General features: G+C 39.6%; 1 protein-coding gene across 2 annotated transcripts in view; it reads left to right on the top strand.

Annotated features, from left to right (window-relative positions):
- Window positions 1-16,486, top strand: part of LOC122817075 (phospholipid transfer protein) — a 257,047-nt gene extending 240,561 nt beyond the window's left edge. Inside the window, exons 15-16 of one of the 2 annotated variants that reach the window (XM_044090227.1) lie at window positions 10,186-10,262; window positions 15,753-16,486. In XM_044090227.1, the coding sequence (XP_043946162.1) occupies window positions 10,186-10,262; window positions 15,753-15,863 (188 nt within the window). In that variant the 3' untranslated portion in view covers window positions 15,864-16,486. The remainder of the gene's footprint in view (window positions 1-10,185; window positions 10,263-15,752) is intronic. The other variant, XM_044090228.1, reaches the window with a different exon arrangement.
- Window positions 16,487-25,878: the final 9,392 nt, after the last annotated feature.

Genomic DNA, 25,878 nt, shown 5'->3' with positions numbered 1-25,878 from the left:
ACTGTGCATATCCATTTATCAGTCACCCTCTACAGAACTTTCATGAAATGTGACAGGAGTTTGATCATACCTCTGAAACTCTTAGAGCAAGAAATCTGGACAAAACCATCAATAATGAGGGACAAAGACCCAAAAATAGGGACACTTTTTAAATATTGCTGTTACAAACTTAGAAAATTGATAGAATAACATGTTTTGCATTAGAATGAATTTTCTAAAGGGTATGAAGTCTGAAACTCAAATGTCTGTCACTATATTCTGACTTCAGCCCTCAATAATTTGCCAACGATTTGCAAGAAAAACATAATTTTATGAGAAACAGACCAAAAATATGAGGCAAAAATCTGTACAGTTGAGAGGTATGAGTTTGATACCTTTGGATACACCTTTCTCTACACACTGCTATCAGTACCCTCAGGAGCCATTTCTCCCCTATCTCACCCAGCATCTTTATCATATCTGCTGTGACCTTCTTCTGAGCCTGCTGCTTTCCTTAACCTAATTTTCCTTAGTGCTGTTCTTACTTTTTCTAGGGTGGGCTACTCTTCGTCTCTCATTGCAGGCTGTATCTAGGGCAGTACAGTTTCTGTGTGGTTTTCTTCATTCAAAAGCTGCTGGAAGTACTCCTTTCATCTGCCATTGATGCCCTGTGGACTGATGAGCAGGTTGTTGTTAGTATCCCTTGTGAAGGGTGTCTGACTATCTTCTTTATCTTTCTGTCTTTGCCTTGCAACCTGATATAGTTTCTTTGTGACACCCGATGAGTCACGTTCCATAAGCTGGTGGAGTGCCTCTGATGCCCTATACTTTGCTATTGCAACTCCTTTCTTAGCTTCTTTGTTAGCCAACTAGAATTCCTTCCCACCCTGGTCCATCTTTTCTATCTCCCGCTTTTTCCTGCACTCCTTCTTTCTTTTGATGACTTCTTGGACTTCTGCATTCCACCACCAGCTTTCCTTATGTACCTTATTTCCATCCTGGTTTGGCCATTTATCTGTTCAGTAGTCGTCACACATGCTCTTTTGAGGCACTGCAATTCTTCTTCAACCCCACCTATTTCTTCCTCTTCTTGGTGTGCTAGAGCCCTGAGTAATTCCTTGAACTGTTTTCTCTCCAGTCAACTTTCAGGTCTTCAGCTTGGTCCCTGTTGACCTTAGAGCCTTCTCTGAAGACTGCCCACAGCTTATTGTGGCAACAAGTGATTTATGCTGCGGGATGACTGTTTCCACTGGGGATGACTTTACAATTTCTGATTCCACCCCAGTGCCCTTTCCTTACTAGGAGGAAATCTACCTGAGTTGCATGTTGGCCACTCTGGTATGTGATATTTTGACTGTCTGTTTTTCTGAACCAAATGTCGGCTACTATCAAGCCATTTGCCAGACAGAAGTCTAGAATGGCCTCTCTACAGATATGTCTGCAATGTTAAAAGTATAATTGAATATCTAATAACTTTATAAGCTGTGTTTAAAGGCCTCTTGCAAATTTTGTTTGTTCACGTATTTTTATATAACTGTTCTTTACCATGAGTTCAGCTTATTCAAATACTTATTCTTCTGTAAAGAACTGTAAATAAGCAGTTATCAAAATCAAATATTTTTTGAACAATGAATTGTTTTTCAAAAAAAGGGGGCTTCCTTAAAGGTTTACTAACTACAGGAAGCTGTAAAATTCCTTACATAAAATAGTGGGTGAGTGGTGGGAGGGTAGCTTTAACGTTAAAGTGACTTCCCCTCAAAGATCTACTGTTACTGTAAGTATACTTGAACCTATCAATTATGGAGGGACACTTTAATAGTAAGTCATAACATCTTTGTAAATTATGAAACAGAGCACTGTACCATTAGGGAGGTGGCGAAGTTAAAAAGGAGTAACACAGTAAGACAAGTACCATAAACGGAACAAAATATGTTGAGCACTTCTGAATGTCCTTTTAGTCTGACATGAAATTGTAATAAAAGGGGATGTATAATATATTGTTAGGACATTAATTCTAAATGAGATATAAAAAAGTGTCTTCTTATTTTACAACAGTTTAGTAATAAATACAGTAATCAAAATAATATAATATAATATAATATATAATGTCCTCCAGTTTTGAAATGTAGAAAGGTTTCCCACAGCAATCCAAATGTACATTTGAAGTTATTATATAAGAGTTGCTTTGCTGCATATGTTGTTCATATATAAAAACAAATTTTGAAACAAACAAAAAAAAAGAACTTGAACAAAACAAATAGTTTGTTACCTAAACAATCCTGCAGTTTTTCTGTAGGAATAAAAAGGAAATTATTAAACAAAAATATGTCTATTTTCTTGCTCAAACTCAGGATAAAACTATAAACCTAAATATGAACAAGTACCTATTCAAACGTTACACCTCTTCACTCTCCTTTTTTATTCACTTCCTAACTTCAGTCAGTTCCTCTCCCCTATCTAAGTATGCCATAACCCTGTTTTTTTTGCTCTCAGTGTACCTTTAATTTCACTAAACTGGCTCAATTTCTCTAAATATTAAGTTATTGCCATACAAGCTGCATCTATTTTTAACCAGTGTTGTCACATTATGTCTAACTTGGTATAATTATTTAAAGTGTAGATGTTTTGTATTATTTTGAAGGTTGTATATTTATTGTTTTTAGAATACTTTTACTTTTTGTAGTATCACCTTGTCCACATACACCAGCTTTGTTGATCTGTTTCTTTTAGTCTGTTTACCTGTAATCCATCACCAGTGTGAACAGCAGTGGGTTCAGAGGTGAATCTTGATGCACACCCACTCCCACTGGGAACGCCTCTTTGAGCCCCAATACTATTCACAGTTATGTCACTGGGTCCTTATACATAGCCTGCCCCAATTCTGCCAGTGTTTCTGTAACTTCAAGCCATTGCAGGACTGCCCATATCAGCTTTTTTTGGTACTTTGTCAAAGGCTTTCTTCAGATCTAGGAATGCCAGTTGGACTTTTCTTCATTTTCACCCTTGGCCTGGTTCTACTGCATCTTGAGCTGAATTCAAACTGCTCATCTCCTGTCTTACTTTAAACAACTCTGTGGATTTGTTTATCAGCCAGCCTCTCCAGCACTTTCATGTTGTGCAGCAGGAGTTTGATATATCTGTATTGTCTACAGATGGGAATGTCCCATTTGTCTCGTACATTGGAATGCTTATTTTCGAGACATCTGGGATACTCCTCTCCCTCCATACTGCAATGAGTACCCTCAGGAGCTATTTCTTCCCTATTGCAGCCCATATCTTGATTGTATCTGCTGTGACTTCATCTTAACCTACCAGTCAGCTTGTTCAGCCTTCGAGTCTGATGGCTTATTTGACTTTAGATGTTTAGAGGAAGAAGGTTATTGGAGTAGTCTTCGATGCATATATTTTTCTCTAAAAGATGGAACATCTGGAAAGTATTTATTTTATTGCCCTCCCCAAACATTAATTTTTCTTCTCAAGACCTTAACAGGCTTAAGGTAAGAAGACCAGACAGAAAGTTTCCTGTAATTGGAATGTCAAGGAATTGAGCTTTTGCCTTCAAGCAGAATTTCTAATGACAACTAGGCTTTTCTGTGCATACCTTACTAGTCATGATAGCTCTGTTAACAGCATCAGCTGAATCCTAAGGCCACGTTAGTGCCTGAAGTCCTAGAGACTCGTTCTTCCTAATCATAGAAGGCAGTCCTAATCCTTCTTAGGGTTCATCAAGTTCTCTGCATTCTCCAGTGCTTGAGAAATAACAGAATTCTGGTAGGATAACACGAACAAGTAGTTGTGAGTTGTCAGTGCCACAGTACAAGAGAAGTAAACCTTCTTGCAATGAAAGTACTGAAGATATACTGTAAGCATCAAAAGTTGTTGGAATTGGCAAAGTAGCAGGATCTGATTTTAGATTAAAGATAAGAGGTATTCTTATCAAATCTGCACTACAAATGAGCTATTTATGTAGACTGATGGCTTAAAGTCAGGATGCTTCAAATTCTAATTCCACAAGTCATGGAATGTTTTGAATAAAGGAAGGACTTTACTCATGGATTCAGGGACTTTGAACATTTGTGAAAGTCATATTTTATGTTTATAGTATCATTAAAATGAATGCCCTGTGAAGGGAAACAGAAGAATGGAGTGAAAAGTCCTCATAGTCAGAAATAATATTCCAAGCGAAGAAACTTACAAGTAAAAAAATAACACTTTCTCACATCCTTTTTCATTTTTTTGTTTACAAACCCTTTGTAAGTACCTGTGCAGAGTATTTGACTTTAATTTCTGGCCTGTGTTGCTCACTGAAGAGGACTAACTTCAGTTTTGCAGATTTTTTGGATAATGCTAAGGCAGTGCTAGACCCTTGGTCATACAGGGACTATGAGTCCTATTAACATCAGATATCTGCATCTCTGATTCCTTAACCTCCAGAATTATCCTGGGAAGATCTGACATTTTTCCCACTGTTGGCACTGATGAAGATGCCTGTATGATTTTATAACTGGAAGGTGGTTCCACTGTTAAAGAGCTCTGGAGACCCATAAACATCTGACTTAAGTGACTTATTAGACAGAACTGGCAAAAAAGAAGTGTTGACCTCTGTTTTGGAAGGAGCAGTCCCACAATTGTGGATGGCAGTGTCTTATTCTAATGGATTTGGCTCATTTCTGAATAAGCTTTTTTACTTTTTCTGATTTAGCTAGATCCATTTGATATTCCTTATTGGATTTCTTTTCTATGGATTTTAAACATTTCAATGTCAAAACTGCTTAATTTAATAGCAGAATTAGGGACCCCGTCAATATATTGATGACAGTTTTGGTGACTACCATTGCAGCAAAACTTTTTGCCAAAAGCTCTTTTGCCAACAAGGAAGAATTCCTTCATTGTTATGCAACATTGGAATACTTATATATAAGTTTTGGGGAGGGGGAAGTATCTTCCACATGGGGGGGGGGAGTGCAGGGAGGGCTTGCCTCCCTGAAAAAAAGATTTACAGCAAGTTTCACTGAGAATTCTTTAGGTGAGTGATTTTTGGAGTTTTTACTGTCGGGGAAATCAATCTCTGGACATGATTTCCAGAACTGAACTTTTACAAACACCACACTTGTCGATCTTGTGATGCAAGCCCAAACAAAAAAGGCAGCTTGAGAGAAAGTTGATTGGGCCTTTTTGTTGTAGAACTTAGTCTAAATGATGACAACCAAATCCATAAACAAACTCTGATGTGGTATACAAAGGAAACAATACTAAAATAACTGCATTTTTAAGTCATAAATTTCACTCTGGCAAATATGGAGTTGTATGACACTCTAAATGATGAGAGGAAGCTTGTACCATTTTAGGATATATAACAGAGCTGCATGCATTTATATACATCAGTGCATTCAGCTCAAGACTTGCTGACAGGGAGGAAGCCAGTCTTTTTTGCAATTTTTGTCTGTGATTTGACACCAGTCAGGTAGGTATGTTGCAAATGTTATGATATACTGTTACACTGACTCTCCCTGAAGATTTGTACAAAAGCACAGTTATTAACAGCAGCTTTTTTGATATAATAACAACAAAAAAAAAAAGCATGAGCAGTTTGCAGGAGGTGTTTTGCACAGGGGCGGCTCGTGGCATAGGGCTGCCGGACTGCAGCCCCCTCAAAAATAAAAAACAGAAAGAAAAAAAAATGAAAAATAAAATAAAATATCTTTTTAAAATTCGCGGACTTCGCGCATGCGCATAGACCGAGTCCCGACTTATCGGTCTATGCGCATGCTCAAGGCAGCCCGGCCGTCCCCATAGGGGGACACAAGGAGACGTCTGTGCACTTTTACAGTGCACAGACCCGCCAGGATTATGGGACGCGTCCGGACTGCAAGAGGAGCAGCAGGGACTCGGGACAGAGCCTTAGGGATCTCGTCGGGAAGGAGCATTGGGATCTCGCGGGTCTTCAGTATTGCGCGGGAAGGATGTATGTACGGACGTTAACTCTGGATGTATTCATTCAGGTAAGGTGCCTTACAATGTTTATTTTTATTGAGTTTGTGCTTTTTTTGTGTATGGTGCTTGTGCTTTACTGGAGTTTGTGTATGGTGCTTGTGCTTTACTGGAGTGTGTGTGTGTGTGTGTGTGTGTGTGTGTGTGTGTGTAAATGCCCCAGGTGCTTATGGTGGTGTGGTAGGGAATGCCTCAGGCTTGAACCCTGTACCCTGTATGCAGGTGTTAAAGACTTGAGTTCCCTACCCACCACCATTTGTAAAAAAATTTCAGATTTTTACCTCATATTCGATCTGATCTGTTCCTCATAATATCTGTGGTTTGTAAATGTTGCAATGCTTGATATTTGATGGTGTAGTAGTAGCATTGTTGCCTCACAGCTGCAGGTTCTTGGGTTTGATTCTTGGCTGGGGTTCCTTCTTTGTGGGGTCTGTATCTTCTCCCTGTGTTTGTGTGGGTTTGCTTTTGTGCCTCCCATGTTACAAAGACATGTCTGCATTATTTCTTCCTGGGCCTCTGCTGAAAATTGTTTATTTGTTCCAAGTCAGACTGTCCTGATTAAAAATGTTAAATAAAATTGACAGGCATTTGAATTTCAGACTTAAGGGTTTCTGAATGTTTAATTCCTTGCGTATTTGATGGTGCAGTGGTAGTATTGTTGCCTCACAGCTATAGGTTTTCTGGTTTGATTCTTGGTTGGGGTGGCTTCTGTGTGGAGTCTGCATCTCCTCCATGTGTTTGTGTGGATTTGCTCTGGTGCCCTGCCATTTTACAAAGACGTGTCTGCAGTTTTAATCCCTGCTGAAAATTGGTTTTGTTCTGTCCGCAGTAAAATTGACAGGCATTTGAATTTCAGACTTCAGGTTTCTGAATGTTTAATTCCTTGCATAATTGATGGTGCGGTGGTAGTATTGTTGCCTCACAGCTATAGGTTTTCTGGTTTGATTCTTGGTTGGGGTGGCTTCTGTTTGGAGTCTGCATCTCCTGCCTGTGTTTGTGTGGATTTGCTCTGGTGCCCTGCCATTTTACAAAGATGTGTCTGCAGTTTTAATCCCTGCGTCTCTGCTGAAAATTGTTTTTGTTCTGTCCGCAGTAAAATTGACCGGCATTTGAATTTCAAACTTCATGTTCTTCAGAATACATAGTAGCACAACCTTTTTTTCTAGCAATTTTCTAAGTTTATAAGATGAATATTTTAAATGTGTCCCTATTTTTGGGACTGTATTCCCCCATTATTGGCTTCGTCCAGGTTTTTGTGCTAAGGTTGACAGCTATGGCAAGAACTGAATTCACTGAATATGGACTGTAGAATTGTGCATATTTACTGATAAAGGTGCACTGTAGAATTGTGCATATTTACTGATAATGGTGGACTGTAGAATTGTGCATATTTACTAATAATGGTGGACTGTGGAATTGTGCATATTTACTAATAATGGTGGACTGTAGAATTGTGTATATTTACTAATAATGGTGGACTGTGGAAGTCTGAGTAGACTTTTTTTATGATAAATGTTCTCAACTGGGCAGTTTTGCCATTATGTGTGCATATGTTTTGTTTCATTGCTTACTGGAAAAATGTTCAAAACAAATTTAAAACACCCTCTAACAAGTGTACTGTATTGTACAAGGAATATAATTTTAGTACAATGAGGAAGGTGTATCAAAGAGCACATGTATGTTTCATATGCAAGGGGCCTATGATTCAAAACAGCCCAAAATTAATCTTTATCTGCCACTGGCAAAATGTATTTTCTTTGAATGTGGGTTTCAATGCTGTTTCAATGAATGTGAGTTTCAAGGGCAGAGAAGTTTTAATGCTAAGTTTTCATTGTGAGACTGCATTGCTTTGTTTAACAGATGACTTAATGTTTGTGCTGTAAAATACAAAATAAAACTTTCAAATGAAGTCCAATCATTGAAGTAAAGCAGTATGCACATTAGTGTTTATGGTAAATGGAGTGAAATAGCCAAGTAATGGTTAATTGGAATGGCTGCAGAGGCTCCAGTTCAACCATTATTTTGTCAGGGGAAGGGCAGCAAACTCAGACAGGCCCAGCTGAACTATACCTCCCAACTGTCCAGATTTTCAAAGAATGAATAGATTTTTGCTTCTTATTTTTGGTTTGTTGTTCATAAAATTTGTAGTTTTAATTCCTAAATGATTTGCCAGAAGTCACTAAATAATAAGTTTCAGACTTCATAACCTTCATAAAAATGCATGTTAAAGTAAGAGCCGTTCTATCAACTGTCTCAATTTATACAAGAGCAATTTTTAGTACTGTTTATATGTGCCCCCAATATATTTGGCCTTGTTCAGATTTACTGCATTAACAGGTTGAGAGGTACATGCAAATAAATTGCTTTATAGAATTAGGCATAGCCAACCTCTCAACTGTCCCCAATTTTTGGCTCAAAATGTTGCTCTTCCCCTAATAATCCCTCCATAAAATAGCAATTTTGGAAGAAAACATGGAGGGTTTACAATTAAGAAATAACTGTAATAATCAAAGTTATAGATTACTTGAAATGCATGTAGATTCTTTTATTTTGTCAGCTGCTCAAGGTAGCAGTACTAATATTAAAGTGTCCCTTCTTTGACAGGTAGAAGCTGTATTGTGTGTCTATTTTATATTTTTGCATCACATTTTTGGTCCATTTTTCATAAAATTGTGTTTTTGGCAAATTAGTGACAAATCACTAAAGACTGAAGTTAGAAAATGACAGACATTTGAGTTTCAGATTTTATACCCTTCAGAAAATTCATACTAATGCAAGACCTATTCTATTAACTTTCTAAGTTTATTAGAGCAATATTTAAAAATTGTCCTTATTGTTGTGCCTTTGTCCCACTTCTGTGTATGGCTTTGTCCAGATTTCTTGCTCTTGAAGTTGAGAGGTATGACAAATGTGTCAGGGCCATCACAGTCAGCCAGAGAGATTTCAAATTGTGACATGCTTGTTGCACCCCACTCCCCATGTAGTGACTCTGGATGTGTCCAAGCAAGGCAAGGAGTAGTTGTATCTACCTTGGATGGGGAGGACACACTGCATAAGTACTACAGTGGCTTTTCATCTGTCCTTGATTTTGCAGAATGGTCTGGTTTCTGTCATATTTTTGTACTGTTGATTTATGCTTATTACTCAAAGTGCCTGTTGCTCTGTGTTTAAGTAGCAATGCTTTAATGACCATAAGGTAAGCTTGTCTGACATCGTAAGATGCAAGTAAGCTTTAATAAGCATACTGTTAAAGAATTGCCAACATTGAAAGCCTTTCTGTTGTTGCCATGCAGAGAATACTTGACTAGATAATGTATAAGCCTTGGGTATTAAAGGACAGGATTCCATTATTTTAAAAGCTCATTACACTTGTTGGAGACTTCCAGTCATCTCTACAGGCTTTACCCGTAAACTAAACAGAATGCCAATCATGTGTGGTCCATAACCTGTACAGTAATCCTTTAAGCAATGTATCTTGAGCTTGTTTCTTGTTTGCTTTTCATTTTTACTTTTATCATGTTTTCCCATGAAACAAGTTGTCAGGCAGCAGGTCTTTTTGGATAAGAAACATTTTTACAAGTGGGGGCATCACATAGATTTCTACTTTCAGCATGTTGCTTGGTACTTTAATAAAGCTGAATATATTATAATTAGAACTGCAGTGCAAGGAGAAGTGGTTTGAGTTGAGTGCTTCTGGTTTTTCTTATACTTGATTTTGACTGGCATTCCAGTAATGTATTTAAAAAGTAATTTATTTTTTCATGCCTCACAACCTTTTGTTTCCATCTAGATATTAAGTAAGCTGTCATGCAGCCAATGCATTGAAATATTTTTATTCTTCTACACTTATTTTTGTCTTGATTGGACTTTCATAATGATGGTTTGCCACCCAGGGCAGCGTATTTAATTAAAGTTAGTTTTTTTGTGGTTTTGTGCATAGCTCCTCCCCTTTATGGTTGACCACACCCTTCCCTTTGACCCTGCCCATTCAGCGTCTCCTGCAGCCCCCCTGTGATTTGAAGTCACCAGCCGCCACTGGTTTTGCAGGTGACTTGTATGACCAGAACTGATGAATACTGCTTGTGACACAAAATGGAGGTAGAGCAATACCCTGGGGGCAGCCAGTGTAACAGAATGATGTCCTGGGACCCTTCTTTATGCACCGTCATCTCCTCCCCTACTTGCATTCTGATCATTTTGTCTATTTGTTTTTAGAGAGAACTCAGCAAGGTGTGCAGATACCTCTTCCTGAAGGGATGGATGTTATTAACGAAGTTGTAACTAATCACTCGGTAAATACCTTGATATTTTTTTTCTTGTTTCTCATTTGTAAAGCAACACTTTGCAATTTTGTCATTTGAGTATGCTGGTACCTATGTGAACATTTCACAGCATTATTGCTGGCTCATTGTAAAGTCTAGTGGGACTGTAGCACCATGCCTGTGGGTCTTGTGCTTCCGCTAAGAAATGACTGTAACTTGTGATTAATTAGAGGATTACAATCAGGTCTCTAATCATAACCAAGATGTTATGTGTTGGACGTCAAGAAGATCACATCAGCAGCAAAGCTTGAGAAGTGAATTTTGACATCCATGTCAGGAATGCATAACTTCCCAGGTTATGTTCAAAGTTAAAAAAAAAAAGAAAGAAAAAAAAACACTGTAGTAGCAGTAAGTATTTTATAGCTTAGAACTGCCACACACAGAGTAGCCAGCCAAGAAGAGTATTGTGAAGCTGGTAAGCACTTCATTCAGACTGAACAAATAACAGCCCTAATGAATTATTTAAGTTGGTTTAACAGCTTCCCAACAATCGTCTGGTGTGGTGAGCACTGTTAAGTGTGTGACTAGTGCTTAATAGTGCTGTGGGGTATGTAACAATTGTCAAGCACCTTTACTAAAGGTTGGAGGTACAAGTTTTTTTTTCTCTCACTGGCATTTTTCAAATGTCTTTTTATCCTAATGGAAATAAATTATGTACTATTTTCTAGGCATTAGAACATATTTATGCACAGTATCTAACTTTAGTAAATAATTCTCAATGAATGACTCCTGCTAGCAAAACCTATGTTGCTAGAATAAAAGGTATTACATCACTTGTGTTCCAGTGTCTATGTCTTCTCTGTTAGTGGACCAGCACAGCATTCCTTACTTTTTTCTGTTTTCATAGTCAATAACTTTTACTAATATATTCATGTAATTGAAGCTATAATTATTTGTTTTAAGCTGTATTATGGGAAAAAATGATGTTGTTTAAGAGGACTACTTCCTCTTATACTGATGGCAGAGTTGGCAGCTTAACTGGACCAGTATTTCAGATGACCTGGATTCATTTCCCAGCTACAACATAGTCTAGGAGTTCCCCTTTTCACTTACCATCAGGATATGGGTTAAACATATGAGAATAAGTTAAGATAAGCTAAGGTCTGTTATAGACCCTCCCCTTTTTTTTGAAACTGACTTAAAATTAACAGCATCCCTTAATTAACAGTCGACTCTGACCTTCCTCCTGATTTACTGTTAGCTACTGCCCATAAAACTCACAGTGATGTTGCCAGTCACATTTAAATATAATCGCATTTTAACCACTACCTTACCTACCCTAGTTCACTGTTTCAGTTCTTTGCTGAGTTCCTTACCTTGTGGAGTGGGATTCAGCCCGCTACATTCGCCCTTGATATCGCTTGGGCTCACTTCACTCCCCACCCTGCCCCCCTATCCCACCTGTCCCTTCCTTTTCCCCAATTTATTCATAACCACAATCACATGACTTCCCTAACACCTCCCACCAAACTTTCGCATTGTCCTCCAGCCCCTCCCCCTATCTTTCCTTTCACCACCTGCTCATTAATTTGTTCTGTGGTGCTCTGCCACATCACACTATCCTTTCTTCCTCTAAGAACTCCCAAACCAGATAACTTAACTCCACATATACTACCACCATTTCCTTCAACTCTCACCATGCTTGCACCTTCTATTTTCTTAGCAGTTCTCCTCTCCCTAGGCTACCATCTAACTTCCTACCACTCCACTATCACTAACCACAATCACCTAAACTCCCCCACGCTAACCTATTCAAACACTCACCACCATAATTGCATATACATTTCACCTACGATCTTCAACCACACCCCCTTTGATATCACCAAACTCACCTACAAAGAAACTAATTATAAAAAACTACCCGGTTTACTCATGCACAATATGATTGCCAATTACCTACACACACTGACTACTGCTACTAACCAACTTGCACTCAGTGGCGACATCCACCCTAACCCAGGTCCCTCCACTACTATACCTACTGCTACAAACCTACATGGATATAATATCCCTTTCAAGCAAAAACCCTCTGACCTCTTAATACTCAGTATAAACATCTGCAGCATCATGAATAAAATTGAAGAGCTACATGCCTCTATATCCTTCTATAACCCTGACATTGTACTCCTAACTGAGACCTGGCTCAAGCCCGACATCAAAGATACCATCATAGCCCCTCCTGGATACAACATCCTTAGATGTGATCAAATAGCTAAAAGAGGTGGGGGCATTGCCCTACTTTACAGGCACAACCTTACTCTCCAACAAATACATAAAGATATCCCCACTTTCGGCTATGCAGACACCCTGTTTGCAACTATAAAGTTAAACCAGCAGAAACAGCTCAACATTATAGGTGTCTACTTACCACCAGGCGACAATATAGCCACTCTAGAGTCCATTTTACATTGAACTTCCACTGGCCTCCCTCAGGAGACACTTATCCTGGAGGACTTCAACATTGATTGAGCCTCCATCACAGCATCCCCCCGAAGTACCACTTAAACTTATATCACTTCACACAGCATATCCAAACCCCCCACCCGTATAGACAAATCCACCAAGAAGGAATCCATATTAGAAAGGATCCTAACCAGCAAGTCTTCATCTGCCAATATATCTGGTACGTTACCCAAGTCCCTCAGTGATCACCAACCCACATTCATACTAAGACAGCACACAAAACCCATAAATCCCCCCATCCTACTTTCTATCCGTAGTTCCAAAAATTTCCTACCAGATTAATTCAACACCTTAAAAAAAATAAATTGTCACCTCTTAAAACTCTACCCTTAGAGGAACCCATGGAGTACTTTAATACTACCTTCTTAGGCATCCTTAATCTTATGGCCCCACAACGTATAATTCATACTAAAACCAGCCCAGCCTCCTGGATCTCAAGGGACACAAGATCCCTGCTCAAACAACGAGACATAGCTTGGGCAACCTGACGTACCAACAAAACAAGTACAAATTGACAATACTTCCTAGAGCTCAGAAACAAAGCAAAAAAACAAATACATAATGACAAAAAAAGTTATTATATCCAGTTCCAAAAAACTCACTACAACAATCCACAAAAATTCTGGTCTGCAATCAACCACATTCTCCAACCTGGCAAAATCACCTCCCCAAACCCTAACACTGAGGGTGATAACAATGATATTGTCACCCAGTCTAATGACAAGTTCACTTCCTCCATCCAAAGGTTATTCAACAATTTCCCCACTACTACTACTCCAAATACCCCCAAAATACAAAACTGTCACCATAAGACCAACACCCATTTCTTTCTCAAACCAGTTCCAACTGACCTAATTCGTAAACACCTTGCCAAATTGAAACTCACCACTCTCGCTGCTGATAAACTCCCCGCTGATTACCGCCTCTGCCATCACCTACCCACCCTATTTCCATAATCATCAATAGATCCATAGCTGAACACACTGTCCCCTCTCTCTGGAAAATTTCTTATGTCGTCCCCCTACACAAATGTGGATACTCGACAGAACTTAGTATAGCTATGGGGCAATAATTACTATCTCTCCTATCAAAAATCTTATAAAAATGTGTACACACCCAACTACTGAATCATCTTCTTCAATATAACCTGCTAGCAAATTCCCAACATGGATTTCGGCCAAACCATAGTACCACCTCTGCCCTTATATCCTTTACTGACCACGTCAACCAGCAAAGAAATCTCGGTAACCTAGTATCTGTTGTCTTCCTAGACCTGTCAAAGGCATTTGACATGGTAGTATCCCACTGCAAATTAGTATTGCCTCTCTCTGAGCTCAATCTGGATAACTCCTATCTACTGTGGTTTAAAAATTATCTGTCCCTCTGGCAACAAGCTGTTAAATGGCATACCTCTCTTTCCCCTCTCCTCCCAGTGGGACAAGGTGTTCCGCAAGGATCCATTCTTGGCCCCTTACTATTTTCCATCTTTACCAATAACCTCCCCTCGGCTAGCCAACAGACTAATATAGTACAGTATGCTGATGACACCACCCTTATTTGCTCAGCCCCCTCTCTACAATTACTCCATGATAGAACCCAGGAAGCCTTCACTACTATAGAAAAATGGCTAAATTCCTCCCAACTCATACTAAACCCATTTAAGACTCAACTCATGATCTTCCACCCTTCCAAAACTTTCACCCCTACCTTGCCATTTTCAATAACATCCTCCAACAATACCCTTATCATACCAGTAACTCAAGCCAAGCTATTAGGTGTAATTATTGACCAAAACCTTAAGTTCTGCAAAGATATAGCACTAACAATTGCCAAAGTTCATAAAACACTAGGTTCACACTGCCACTGCAAGAGCTTCCTCACACAGGAATCCCGAATCACTATCTCTCGTACCATCTACTCTCCACCTTAATATACGCTTCCCCAGTTCTAACTAACCTAAACAAATCTGACCTTCTGAAACTATCTACCTGCTACAATAAAATCTCAAAATTTGCAACCAATGCTAAGTTTCGTTCTCATCACTGCCTCTCCCTAAGACAACTAGGATGTTTAGAACTCCCTAACCTACTAAAATACAATCAGCTTCTCCTGACCCATCAACTGCTATACAAACCAAATAAAATACCTGCCCTCTCTGGTCTGCTCATGTTCCTTAATACTGCCCGACTGACAGTTACCAATTGCTTACATAGCTCAGGCCAATCTCTTTATTCCTATGCAGTTGCTAAGGCCTGGAACACTCTACCCACTGACATTAAATGTCCAAATAGTATACATACTTTCAAATTCCTACTAAAAGATCTCCTATTCAAAACTTGGATATATTCCTGTACAGAACCAGACTAATTTCACCTGTTCCTGACTTTCAACATCCCTAGATCACAGGTGCACTGTGTAGTTTCACTTAGTGCATAGTACTGTGAACCAGGTGTTTAGGCCACCTTTATAGTTATGATTTCTAGTTTATGACCCTGTTTGTCTATGGAAACTTCTTTTTCAATTTATGTTCAAGCAATTCTATATTTGTTGTATAATATCTTGTTCAATTGTTTCTCAATATTCTAACCACTGTATGCTGCATCAATTGTAAAACTCTGATTTTTACTCCTTTTATGTGTTCTATGCTCTTTGTACAAAATAGCTATGTTTATGTAATTGTTTTTAGTATTTTTATTACTTTTTTATAATTTTTTACTATGTTATTGGAGCTTTTCTCCCCAGGCCTCTGCTGAAAATGGTCACCTTGTGTCCAGTCGGACTAACCCGGTAAACAAATGGAAAATAAATAAATAAAATAACATAGCCCATTGAAAACATCCCAAAACAGTCAAGGTGGGCTGGCTTCTGGTTCCAGCTTTATGAGTTAATAACTACTGTATGAATGTTGTAATAAGATATTTAATAAATACAGCACTCTGTAACCGTACATATTTCACATGAAGTGTTATAACAGTGACCTGATTCTTTCTATTCCAGGGTTTTATCACTATAGGAGCAGACCTCCATTTCTACAAAGGGCTGAGAGAAGTAATTGAAAAATACAGACCAGTTCCAAGTCTGAACATTAATGAAACTGCTCAGCAGTGAAACAGAAGTGAAGAAACATCACATCGTCCAGTCTATCTTCTTACTTGCTCTTTGTTATTGTCTAGACCATGTCTAAATTCTAGTTTAAAATTTCCATCATAATTCATTCATATATTATATTAGTATTAACAATTTTGATATGAATCTGCATTTTCTTTTTAGTTAACAAATTTAAGACTTCGTGTTTTATGTTTATTTGTGTCTACATGTACAGCTGATACTAATATGAACCACTCTGTATCAGCATTTTCAAATTTCAGAAATTGTGTTTTTCTCGGTTAAGGAATTAAGAAATGTGATAGTTTTACTTCTAAAAATGTGTCTTTTTTTACTAGAAGCCATCATAGATATATTTTCCCATTTTGGTCTGTACCTTTAAATGGTTCACTGAAATCAGTGCACTACTGCAATAAACCAAGTAAAATAAAAATAAAACAATTTAGGTCACGTAAACTAGCATGTCGAACAGGCCCAGTGGAGTCCACCAGATTTTGAAAAATTTGTATAGAACTTTACAATGTTAACAATTCTAGATGGTCACTGAATGTGCTTGAACCTTAGATAAGTTATGCAAAAAATTCTACCAAGAAACTTTAATAAAACAACCTGAGTGCTCTGAGAAACGCTGCCTGTAATCATTGCTGCAGCACCTAAATATTTCAAGGGTGCTTTTTGTTTCCAAGAAGGATGAAGGAGAGAGAGAGTGTTTCTTAGAGTTAGCAGACCCTAATCCGTTGTTGATGTTGAGAACTCAGATTGTGATAAATTTGAACATTTTCAGCAGGGTTGAACTTTTCCTGGAAAAAAAAACAAGAAAACAAGAAAGGAGCAACAACATGTAACTTGGCTGATTAAGAATAACTAATGCTGTTATTTGTGTATGAGATGGTAAAAGAGAACAGATACTGATACATGTCTTGGCAAAGAAGTATAGAGTCCCTCAGCAGACAAAAGCTAAGATGGTGCCTAAGAAAACAATGCAGAGTCTGTTGAACCTGTGGGATCCTTTTGGATTCTTCAGTTTTACTGCATAACTTGTCTCATTCTGCTTAATGTGGTGTAAACTTTACCAGAAAGAGCCAGAAAATGATATGGAAAAGGGGACCATTGGAAATGGATGTTCCCGTAAGTGATAGTTGCCTTAATAAGCAACAGTATGTCCTTCACACTCTTCTTTTACTGGACAAATAGGTGACTATTGGTACAAAACAAAAGCTGGATTAAGAAAAGTAGCTGCATTTCTGTGTGATATTCAGTTAGTATGAAGATATTTTACTGTTTACAACTATTTAAAAAAAAGCACACTCTGTATTTTGTAGTCATACTTAGGTTACTTATTCTGACAATTTCAGTACAGCATGTTAGTCTCTTCTATAGGAGGGGTATGGTCTAGGATCTTGAAGATAAACCAACAATGCCACCAGGCAGGAAGGCAACCAGAAAAATTTATTCCACAAAAAGTTTTGTGGAATAAATTTTCCTGGTTGCCTTCCTGCCTGGTGGCTTTGTTGGTTTATCTAGTTTTAGACTTTGTTATTTAGGATCTAGAAGATATATGTGTATCAGTCTCTTCTATAGCAGGGGTATGGTCCAGGGTCTGGCATATACAAAATAGAACTTTATTATGTTAACAATTCTAGTAGAGAGGGTAAAGTCATTACTCTCTAAACTTAAACCTTGCTCACCATCTGTTGACAAGCTACCCTCTTACTTCCTGCAGATTGCCTCTGAACCTCTTGCCTATCCTGTAGCCAACCGATCCATTTCTGAATCCTATGTCCCCACTGTGTGGAAGAATTTCTTTACTCTACCCATTCACAAAGGGGGCAACTCCTCAGACATATCCAACTTCAGACCAATTGCCATACTCTCTCCATGCTCAAAAATCCTAGAGAAATGCATTCACAAGCAGGTAATGCATTACCTTCACCAGGAAAACCTTCTCACACCCACACAGCATGGTTTCCGTCCCAAGCATAGTACAACTACTGCACTCATATCATTCATCAACATAGTCTCCCTAGCTCGTGGTAACAATAAACTTGTCTCATGCCTATTCCTTGACCTTTCTAAAGCCTTTGACATTGTCTCTCACCCACTCCTTCTAGATAAACTCACTAACTTATATTTGTCTCCCCCTACTATCTCCTGGTTCTCCAGCTATCTCTCTAGCCACCAGCAATCAGTTAAATGGCTCTCTGTGCAATCCTCTCCTCTCACTGCACAAATGGGAGTCCCCCAAGGGTCCATACTTGGACCACTACTCTTTAATATTTTCACCAACTTGCTCTACTCCTCTTGTCCCCAGTCATCTCTTGCGCAATATGCTGATGACTCAACTGTTATAACCATTGCTGACAACCCAAATGACCTCCACTCAACTACCCAGGTGTCCTTCCACACCATTGAGACTTGGCTTAGTGATAACAAACTAATACTTAATCCAAAAAAAAACTAAGCTCCTACTCTTCCTCCCTAAAAACATCAACACATTCAAAAGTACAATTACCATCTTATCCTGCAACAACACTATCATGTCAGCTGAATCTAGTACTAAATTGCTAGGTGTTACAATAGATGATCAGCTTAAGTTTGATCTCCGTATTACTAACTCGGTAAAAAGAAATACTTAACTAACACTGCCCGAATAACTCTCTCCCAGGCTTTATTACTCCCAACACTCCTGTACAGCTGCCACATATTCACAGACCTAAATTCTACACTTATTTCCAAGCTTGAAACTACCTATAATAAGATTGCTAGATTTGCAGCTAACCAAACCTACAAGTCACACCACTGCTTAGCACTACAGCAATTAGACTGGCTAGAATTCCCTCAGCTGCTCCAACTATACAACTACAAATCATCCACTTTATCCTCTGTCTACCCTCCTTCTGCCCCAGCCTCTCCACTGTCATATCCAAATATTCCCCTGCTAGGACGCTACGCAGCTCAAATCGAGAATTATTAGACATATGCAAACCCAAAACCAAAATAGGCTGCCTTCTCTATAACTATAACCCAGCTACATCCTGGAACAAACTCCCCTTGGAAATAAAATCCCTCCAGCATAGCATTCAAATTAGCCACAAGGAAATACCTAAAAACAAAGTGGTCTTGCCACTGTAGCCAACCACCCTGAAACCACCATCCTTTTACCTGTTTCACCACCTCAATCTTAATGCATCTCTAACACTATTCCCCCGCCTCCTCTACCTCTTCCCTTCCTCTATCTCCAACCACTCTAAATTCTTAGTCTCAAAACAACCTACCTGTCTAGTGTCTCCTGTAATCTACCTCCCCTACATCTCCTACTAGCCATTCTTACTTTCCTTTCTTGTTTCCAAACTCCTATACAACTAGATCCTACCCACTTTAAATAAACATCTGCCTAACTATTAACTCATTTTGCTCTAAGCAGCTTAAATAATATTGTAACTAGTCACATTTTCTACTGCTAATTGTTTAAACCTTGTTTGTAACAACTCACATACTTGTCTGTCAATTGTTAATACTCTGTATAATTGAATTGCCTGAGGAGCTTTTATTCTCTCCAGGTCTCTGCTTGTAAGATCCTGTAGCTGATTGTTACTACTATGTTACTAAAATTTAATAAATTGTTTTCTAGTCCTGAGGAGCTTTTCTCACTGGGTCTTTGCTGAAAATGAGCCAAAAGCTCAGCCAGACTAACCCAGTTAACAAATGTAAAATAAGTAAAAAATAAAAATATAGTAAGTCAAAAGATTTGTTTCCATTGGTCCTATAATTAAAGATACAAAGATGCCATGTGGTAAATGTGTAATGTGGTAGCCTCTCTGTCCATCACATTTTTTGGCTGGTACCAAAAGAACTATGAGACCTCTGTACTGAAATTCACAGAATTTAGATTACAACTTGGTCAGTGTTTTTTTTTTTAAATTAATGTAGGAAGGCAGGATAAGGGATAGAGCAAAGAAAGGTGAACAAAAGAAGGGGTGGTGTACCTATATTTGAGCGATATGCAACAAAAAAATTAACAGACCAAGCATCTACTTTTGGTATTTTTTATTTTTGTACATAAAACATAATGGCACAGTATTTAAGGTACAGAGCTGCAACACTGAGTCTCAGATATCTGTAGCAGGTATTTTGAATCAGTATAGATCATATTATTTTACGATCCACCCTGTAGATCATACTATTTTAAGATCCACCCTAATAAGTTACAATGTAGTGTCTTCATTTGTGTCACTGCTGCAGTTATTAGCATGAATAAAAATCATTTGTTGTTAGCACCCTGACGTGGACAACAACACAAGTAAAATGATATTAACTTATGTGAGGTATCCTGATTCTTGGCTCCTCTTTATAAATCAAAACATTTTCAAGACAGTATGCTAAATGCTTGAACAAGTCCATCTTATGTAACAAAAAATAAGCTAATACTACTTTTTTGTTTTCTGGTCCCTTATTTGTTACTTAACCTTAAGCCTCTTACTTGTCACATGACCTCTCTAAAGCATGTTAATTCCCCTTTCACTGTCTAAGCTCCACATAACCAACGGGGAGGGGTTTCCTGTGTAGGAAAGAACAACCGCAGTTCACATCATAGGTTCATAGGTAAGTACTAGGCTATCTGCCCGAGGGCATCTATAAGCCTAGCCAGAATGTGTTGGCTTTTGCCACCCCCTTAGATTAGTTCCCTGTGCCTTTGTCCAGCAGAGCCATTAGTTCCCTGTGCCTCTGTCCAGCAGAGCCACTGCAGTGATCCCTGGAGTAAATTTTCTGTTTCCCATCCACTCGTCAAGGTTTCTCTTGAAGAGAGTTAGTGAGGGCTCTGCCTAATGTAGATTGGAATCCTATTCCAAAGCATGGGGGAGTCTCTGGGACAGGAATCTATCCCTCCTGCACGTCCTATTTATCGTTGTGGTGAGGTTTAGATCCCTAGAGTGTGTGGCTCTTGGGGATTTGTTTTTTTTTAGGTGAAGCATGTCCATCAATTCTGGGTTGGACATGGCCTTGCATGTCTGGCAGAGATCACCTCTGAGTAAACGGTATGCAACCGAGTACAGCTAGAGTTTCTTCAGTCGGGCTGCATAGGACATCTGTTTGAGGCCAGTAATCCTCTTGGTGAGGTACTTCTGTGGTCTTTCCGGCTGTCGCAGGTGTCTTGTAAGGTACATCCCAAATGGGGCATTATACTCTATGATGGGTCTGATGAGTGATGAGTAGAGGGGCACAATAACCTCTTTTGTTCTAGATGCGAACCCTTTTGTGATTAGGTTGGCCACATAGAAGGATTTTCTAACCACCTTGGCAATATGATTATCAAAGGAGAGGTTACTATCTACTTGGGCCACCAGATCCCTTATTACATTTTCTATATTTAGGGGACTACCAGGTATGCAGTAGTTCACGGGTACTTTGTTTTTTCCAAAGGGGATGACTATGCCCTTTTTGGCATTTAGCTTGAGGCCATGATTTTGACACCAGATATCCATCTCAGTGAGACCCTTCTAGAGATGTCTGTATCAGCCAGAGAGTCAATTATGGCCCCCAGTTTGCAGTCGTCTGTGAACTTGGTCAGCTATAGTCCTTCTGTGCTTGCCTGTACCTCTGAGAAATATATACTGAATAGAAGGAGTCCCAGGACTGAGCCCTGGGGGACGCCACTTGTAACTGGTTTAGAGTCGAACCTAGAGTCTGCAACTCTCACCGTGTTGGTTCTATCCATGAGCCAATTGGCAACCCACCTTGTGACGTAGGGGTTTATGCTCAGACTGGTGAGCTTGTCTATAATACCAGAATGGGGAATGGTGTTGAAAGCCTTTGCGAGGTCTAGGTAGGCTGTGTTGGCCTCCTTTCCCTTGTCTAAAGCCTTGGTAACTGTCTCAAAGAAGACCACAAGGTTTAGGTAGGGTCCAATGTTTGGAGGTTCCCAATGTCTCTGTTAATGAGTTCCATGATGATGAGCTCCACAGCCTTGCAGACCAGGCTAGTCAGGCTTATAGGGTGATAGTTCCTGTGTCTGTTGTGGCTCCACCTTTGTGGAGTGGGATAACTGTAGCTGTGCGTCACTCTATGGGTACATAGCCTGGAGAGAGGCTGAGTTTTAACAGTTTGTTTAGGTGAGGGGTTAGTTAATTTTGGAGCTCGTATAAGACACAGCCTGGGACACTGCCCAGTCCCATTGAAGCTGTATTTTTGGCTTTGGATAGGGCTGTTTTAACCTGCATGTCAGTGATTGCCGAGGCTCTACATTCTTCTGGTATAGTTATGGGCCCTTTAGGGGATGAGAGAGGGGTGAATTTTGCACTAAACCTGTCTGCCAGAATGTTGGCAATATCAGTCGGTTCAGTGTATTTTGTGCCATTCTGCACTAACTCAGAGCAGATTTGAGAGTTTCCAGTTAGGTTCTTGACATAGCTAAAGAACACTTTCTGGTTGTCTTTGGAGTCCTTGGCAATTTTTCTTTCGATGCTAGCCTTAGATGATTTTATGAGGGATCTTAGTTTCTTGCTGATACTGATCAGGGATGTCTTTCCTTCTTTGGATTTTACTCTTTTCTGTACTAGTTTCCTCCTTCTGTTGTATAGCTTGTTTATGCCAGGGGTCCACCAGACTGGTTTCCTTTTCTTGGAGGAGTGAGTCTTGGTTTTGCTTGGGATAGCACGATCCATGCATTCTTGCAGGTGCTCATAGAGTGCCTTTGTAAGGGATTCAGCAGCTTGGTCAGCTTTGTCCTTTAGCATGGAGGCTGTGAACCTTTCCACCTCAGTCTTAAGTAACGTGAAGTTTGCTTTTGCAGTGGAGGAAAGGTTAGATCCACGAATGCAGTAACCACCTGGGCCATCATATAAGAGAACTGGAACCTTTATACAGCCCAAACTTCCTTGAACAGGGGACATTTATGATGTACATTGAATATGAAAGTTAAGTGTGCATAAGGTGCATGCTATAACATACTTGTAATGTCTGTTAGCTTAATGCAGTGTATACAGCAAGCAGGCCCTGACCAGGCTATCTCCATTGTTCATTATTGGCCTCCACCAGGAGACACTCCTGTGTTGTGAAATCCCTTCACAAAAGACAAAGAGGTGGCATTAGCCACTCATTCTAGCTTTCCACCTTCTACAGGCTCTTTGGTTTTCAGGCTTCTAGTCATATCTGGGTCATTGGAAGTGCAGTCTATTACCTTGCCACTCTACCACCGGACTAAATACGGATCTTGTCAAAACTATTGATAATAAGCTGAAGAGGAATGATGGGAGACAGTCACTTTTTCTTTTGTGACTTGAGAACTTCTTTGCATTCCATGTATTCCATACATTTCTCCTCGATGGAAAAAATAGGAATAATGGCCCATTCTAGATGCATTTTTTATGCAGATTGTGAAATATCCAAGTTTGAATTTCTGCAGTGGCTGTAGTTATTCATTCTTCATAACAGAAAATACTTAGGTTGTTGAGACCTGAATGATAGATTTTTCTAGATCATAAGAGTTTAGTTGCAGGCTTCTAAGGTTCAGTTTCATTCACATGACTTTACTGGTTTTTGTATCTGCACAGCAGGCTCAACTCTGCAGCCAAAAAATGTTTGTAGCATACCTTTGGAGGCAAGATATATGCACAGGATTCTTAACCAAAAGATAAAAAAAAATCTTAGATTGGCTTATCGTCTTCTCAAAAATGTATGATGGAGTTTGCCCAGGAAGCCCCCAGTTAGCTTCCACATGGGGGTGGGGGGGGGTGGACACCGATGGTGCATTATTGCCTTCTTGTTGAAGGCAGTCTGGCCATTAGGTACTCAGTCCAGCTGCCTACAGTAATATCTGTTGTCTCAAAAAATGGCTTGCGCATTTTATGATTTTTCTCTCCCAGGATTCAGAACACAGTTACTTTTATTAATTTCCCTTATCACAAAAGGTAAAAAGTAGTATCTGGGCCTCTTTATGTCTCTGCCAGAGTAGAGGTTCAATGTAATACATTTTAAAGAGACAAAAATATTACAGTACTAAAAACGTTATTTCTCTTGTCTAGTACTGTTCTAAAAAAAAATATCATGTTTTCTAAACTGTAGGGAAAGGAATAGTTTCTAGTAGAAGCACCCTTCATTGAACTGACAGCTTATTCCCCGTGACATTGACCTGACAGCTGGTACATTACTTTTTGTGATAGGGTCATATCTTGCCTACCCAAAAGTTAAAACACTACTTCACTCTTAGAGAGATGAGAGCTGTAAATCCCCCCTCCAAAGGATCTTTCCCCTTGACCCCCCCCCTACCATTGTCCATTTGACCCATTTGTTTCTCTTCTCCTCTAGGTTCCTTACTAGGAGGGCTTAATTATCTCATTCATTCTCCCTAGAGATAGAGAGAGAGAGAGAGAGAAGAATCAGGCCGTTAGGAACAGACCAGTTTGTGGAATCCTCTGGCCTCTTCTCCTAATCTCCCTGAAGTCCTGTCCCCATAGTAACTCTCTTAATCTCCATGAATGCTTCTAGCCAATGGGAGCATACTTGGCAGCACACATGACCTCCTTGGCTATGCAGTGTAACTCTAAGCAGTATGTGCTCAGTAGTCTGTTGCTTTGCAAGTGCCACACTCAGTGCACCCTCTGGATTTCACCCAGGTGAAGGACAGGATCAACCTTCCTCCCCTCAGTATTGGTTCATAGGTTCATAGGTAGATACTAGGCTATTGGCCCTAGGGCCTATATAAGCCTAGCCAAAAGGTACCCTGGCTTTCGCCACCCAAGAAAATTATTTTCCTGTGCCACTGTCGAGCAGAGCCACAGAAGTGATCCCCGGGGTGAACTTCCTATCTCCCATCCAATCATCAAGATTTATCTTGAAGAGTGCTAATGAGGAGCTTTGTTTGATATAGATAGGTAGTCTGTTCCAGAGTAAGGGAAGTCTCTGGGACAGGAATCTATCCCTCCAGCATGTTCTGTTTATTGTGGTGACAAGGTTTAGGTTCCTAGAGCGTGTAGCTCGGAGGGATTGGGATTTCTTTAAGTGGAGCATGTCCAAAAGCTCTGGGTTTGACATAACTTTGTATGTTAGGCAGAGATCGCCTCTGAATATGCGATATACGATGGAGTAAAGCTGCAGTTTTTTGAGACGGTCTGCATAGGGCATCTGTTTGAGGCTGGTAATCCTCTTTGTGAGGTATTTCTGTGGCCTTTCCAGTTGTTGTAGATGACTCATGAGGTACATACCAAAAGGGGTGTTGTACTCTATAATGGGTCTAATGAGTAGAGGGGAACAATTACCTCTTTTTTCCTGGATGAAAAACCTTTTGTGATGAGGTATGCCACGTAGAAGATTTCCTGACTACTGTGGTGATGTGATTATCAAAGGAGAGACTACTGTCCATCTGTGTCCCAAGGTCTCTTATCACACTTTCGGTATTAAGTAGACTACCGCCTATGTGGTAGTTCATGGGTACAGAGTTTTTACCAAAAGGGATGACAATGCATTTTTTAGCATTGAGCTTGAGGCCATGGCTTTGACACCAGGCATCTGTTTTGGTGACGCCCTTTTGTAGGATGTCCACATCTTTTGGAGTTTTGATTATGGCTCCTAGTTTGCAGTCATCTGTGAACTTCATGAGCCAAGGACCTTCTGTGTTAGCCTGTACTTCAGAGAAGTAGATACCAAACAAAAGAGGACCCAAGACTGAACCCTGTGGTACTCCACTTGTCACTGGTCTGAAGTTGGCTTTGGAGTCTGCTACTTTCACAGTGTGGGGTCTGTCAATGAGCCAGCTGGCAACCTATCTTGTGACATAGGGATTTATACCTAGTTTAGTGAGTTTATCTATAATTCCAGAGTGGAGGATGGTGTTGAAAGCCTTGGCGAGATCTAGATAGGCAGTGTAAACCACCTTACCCTCATCTACGGCTTTGGTGACCACTTTAAAGAAGTCTATCAGGTTTAGGAGACATGATTGGCCTTTTACAAACCCGAACTGGGTAGGGTCCAGAGTTTGGAGATTACCAATGTCATTGTTTATAAGTGCCATGATGATACGTTC

The sequence above is a fragment of the Protopterus annectens genome, chromosome 12.part0 (assembly GCF_019279795.1).
Source record: "Protopterus annectens isolate FY-2018-M chromosome 12.part0, PAN1.0, whole genome shotgun sequence".
In the NCBI taxonomy this organism is placed as follows: domain Eukaryota; kingdom Metazoa; phylum Chordata; order Ceratodontiformes; family Protopteridae; genus Protopterus; species Protopterus annectens.
The sequence above is the reverse complement of the archived record's forward strand: the minus strand, read 5'-3'. Positions and strand labels throughout refer to the sequence as shown.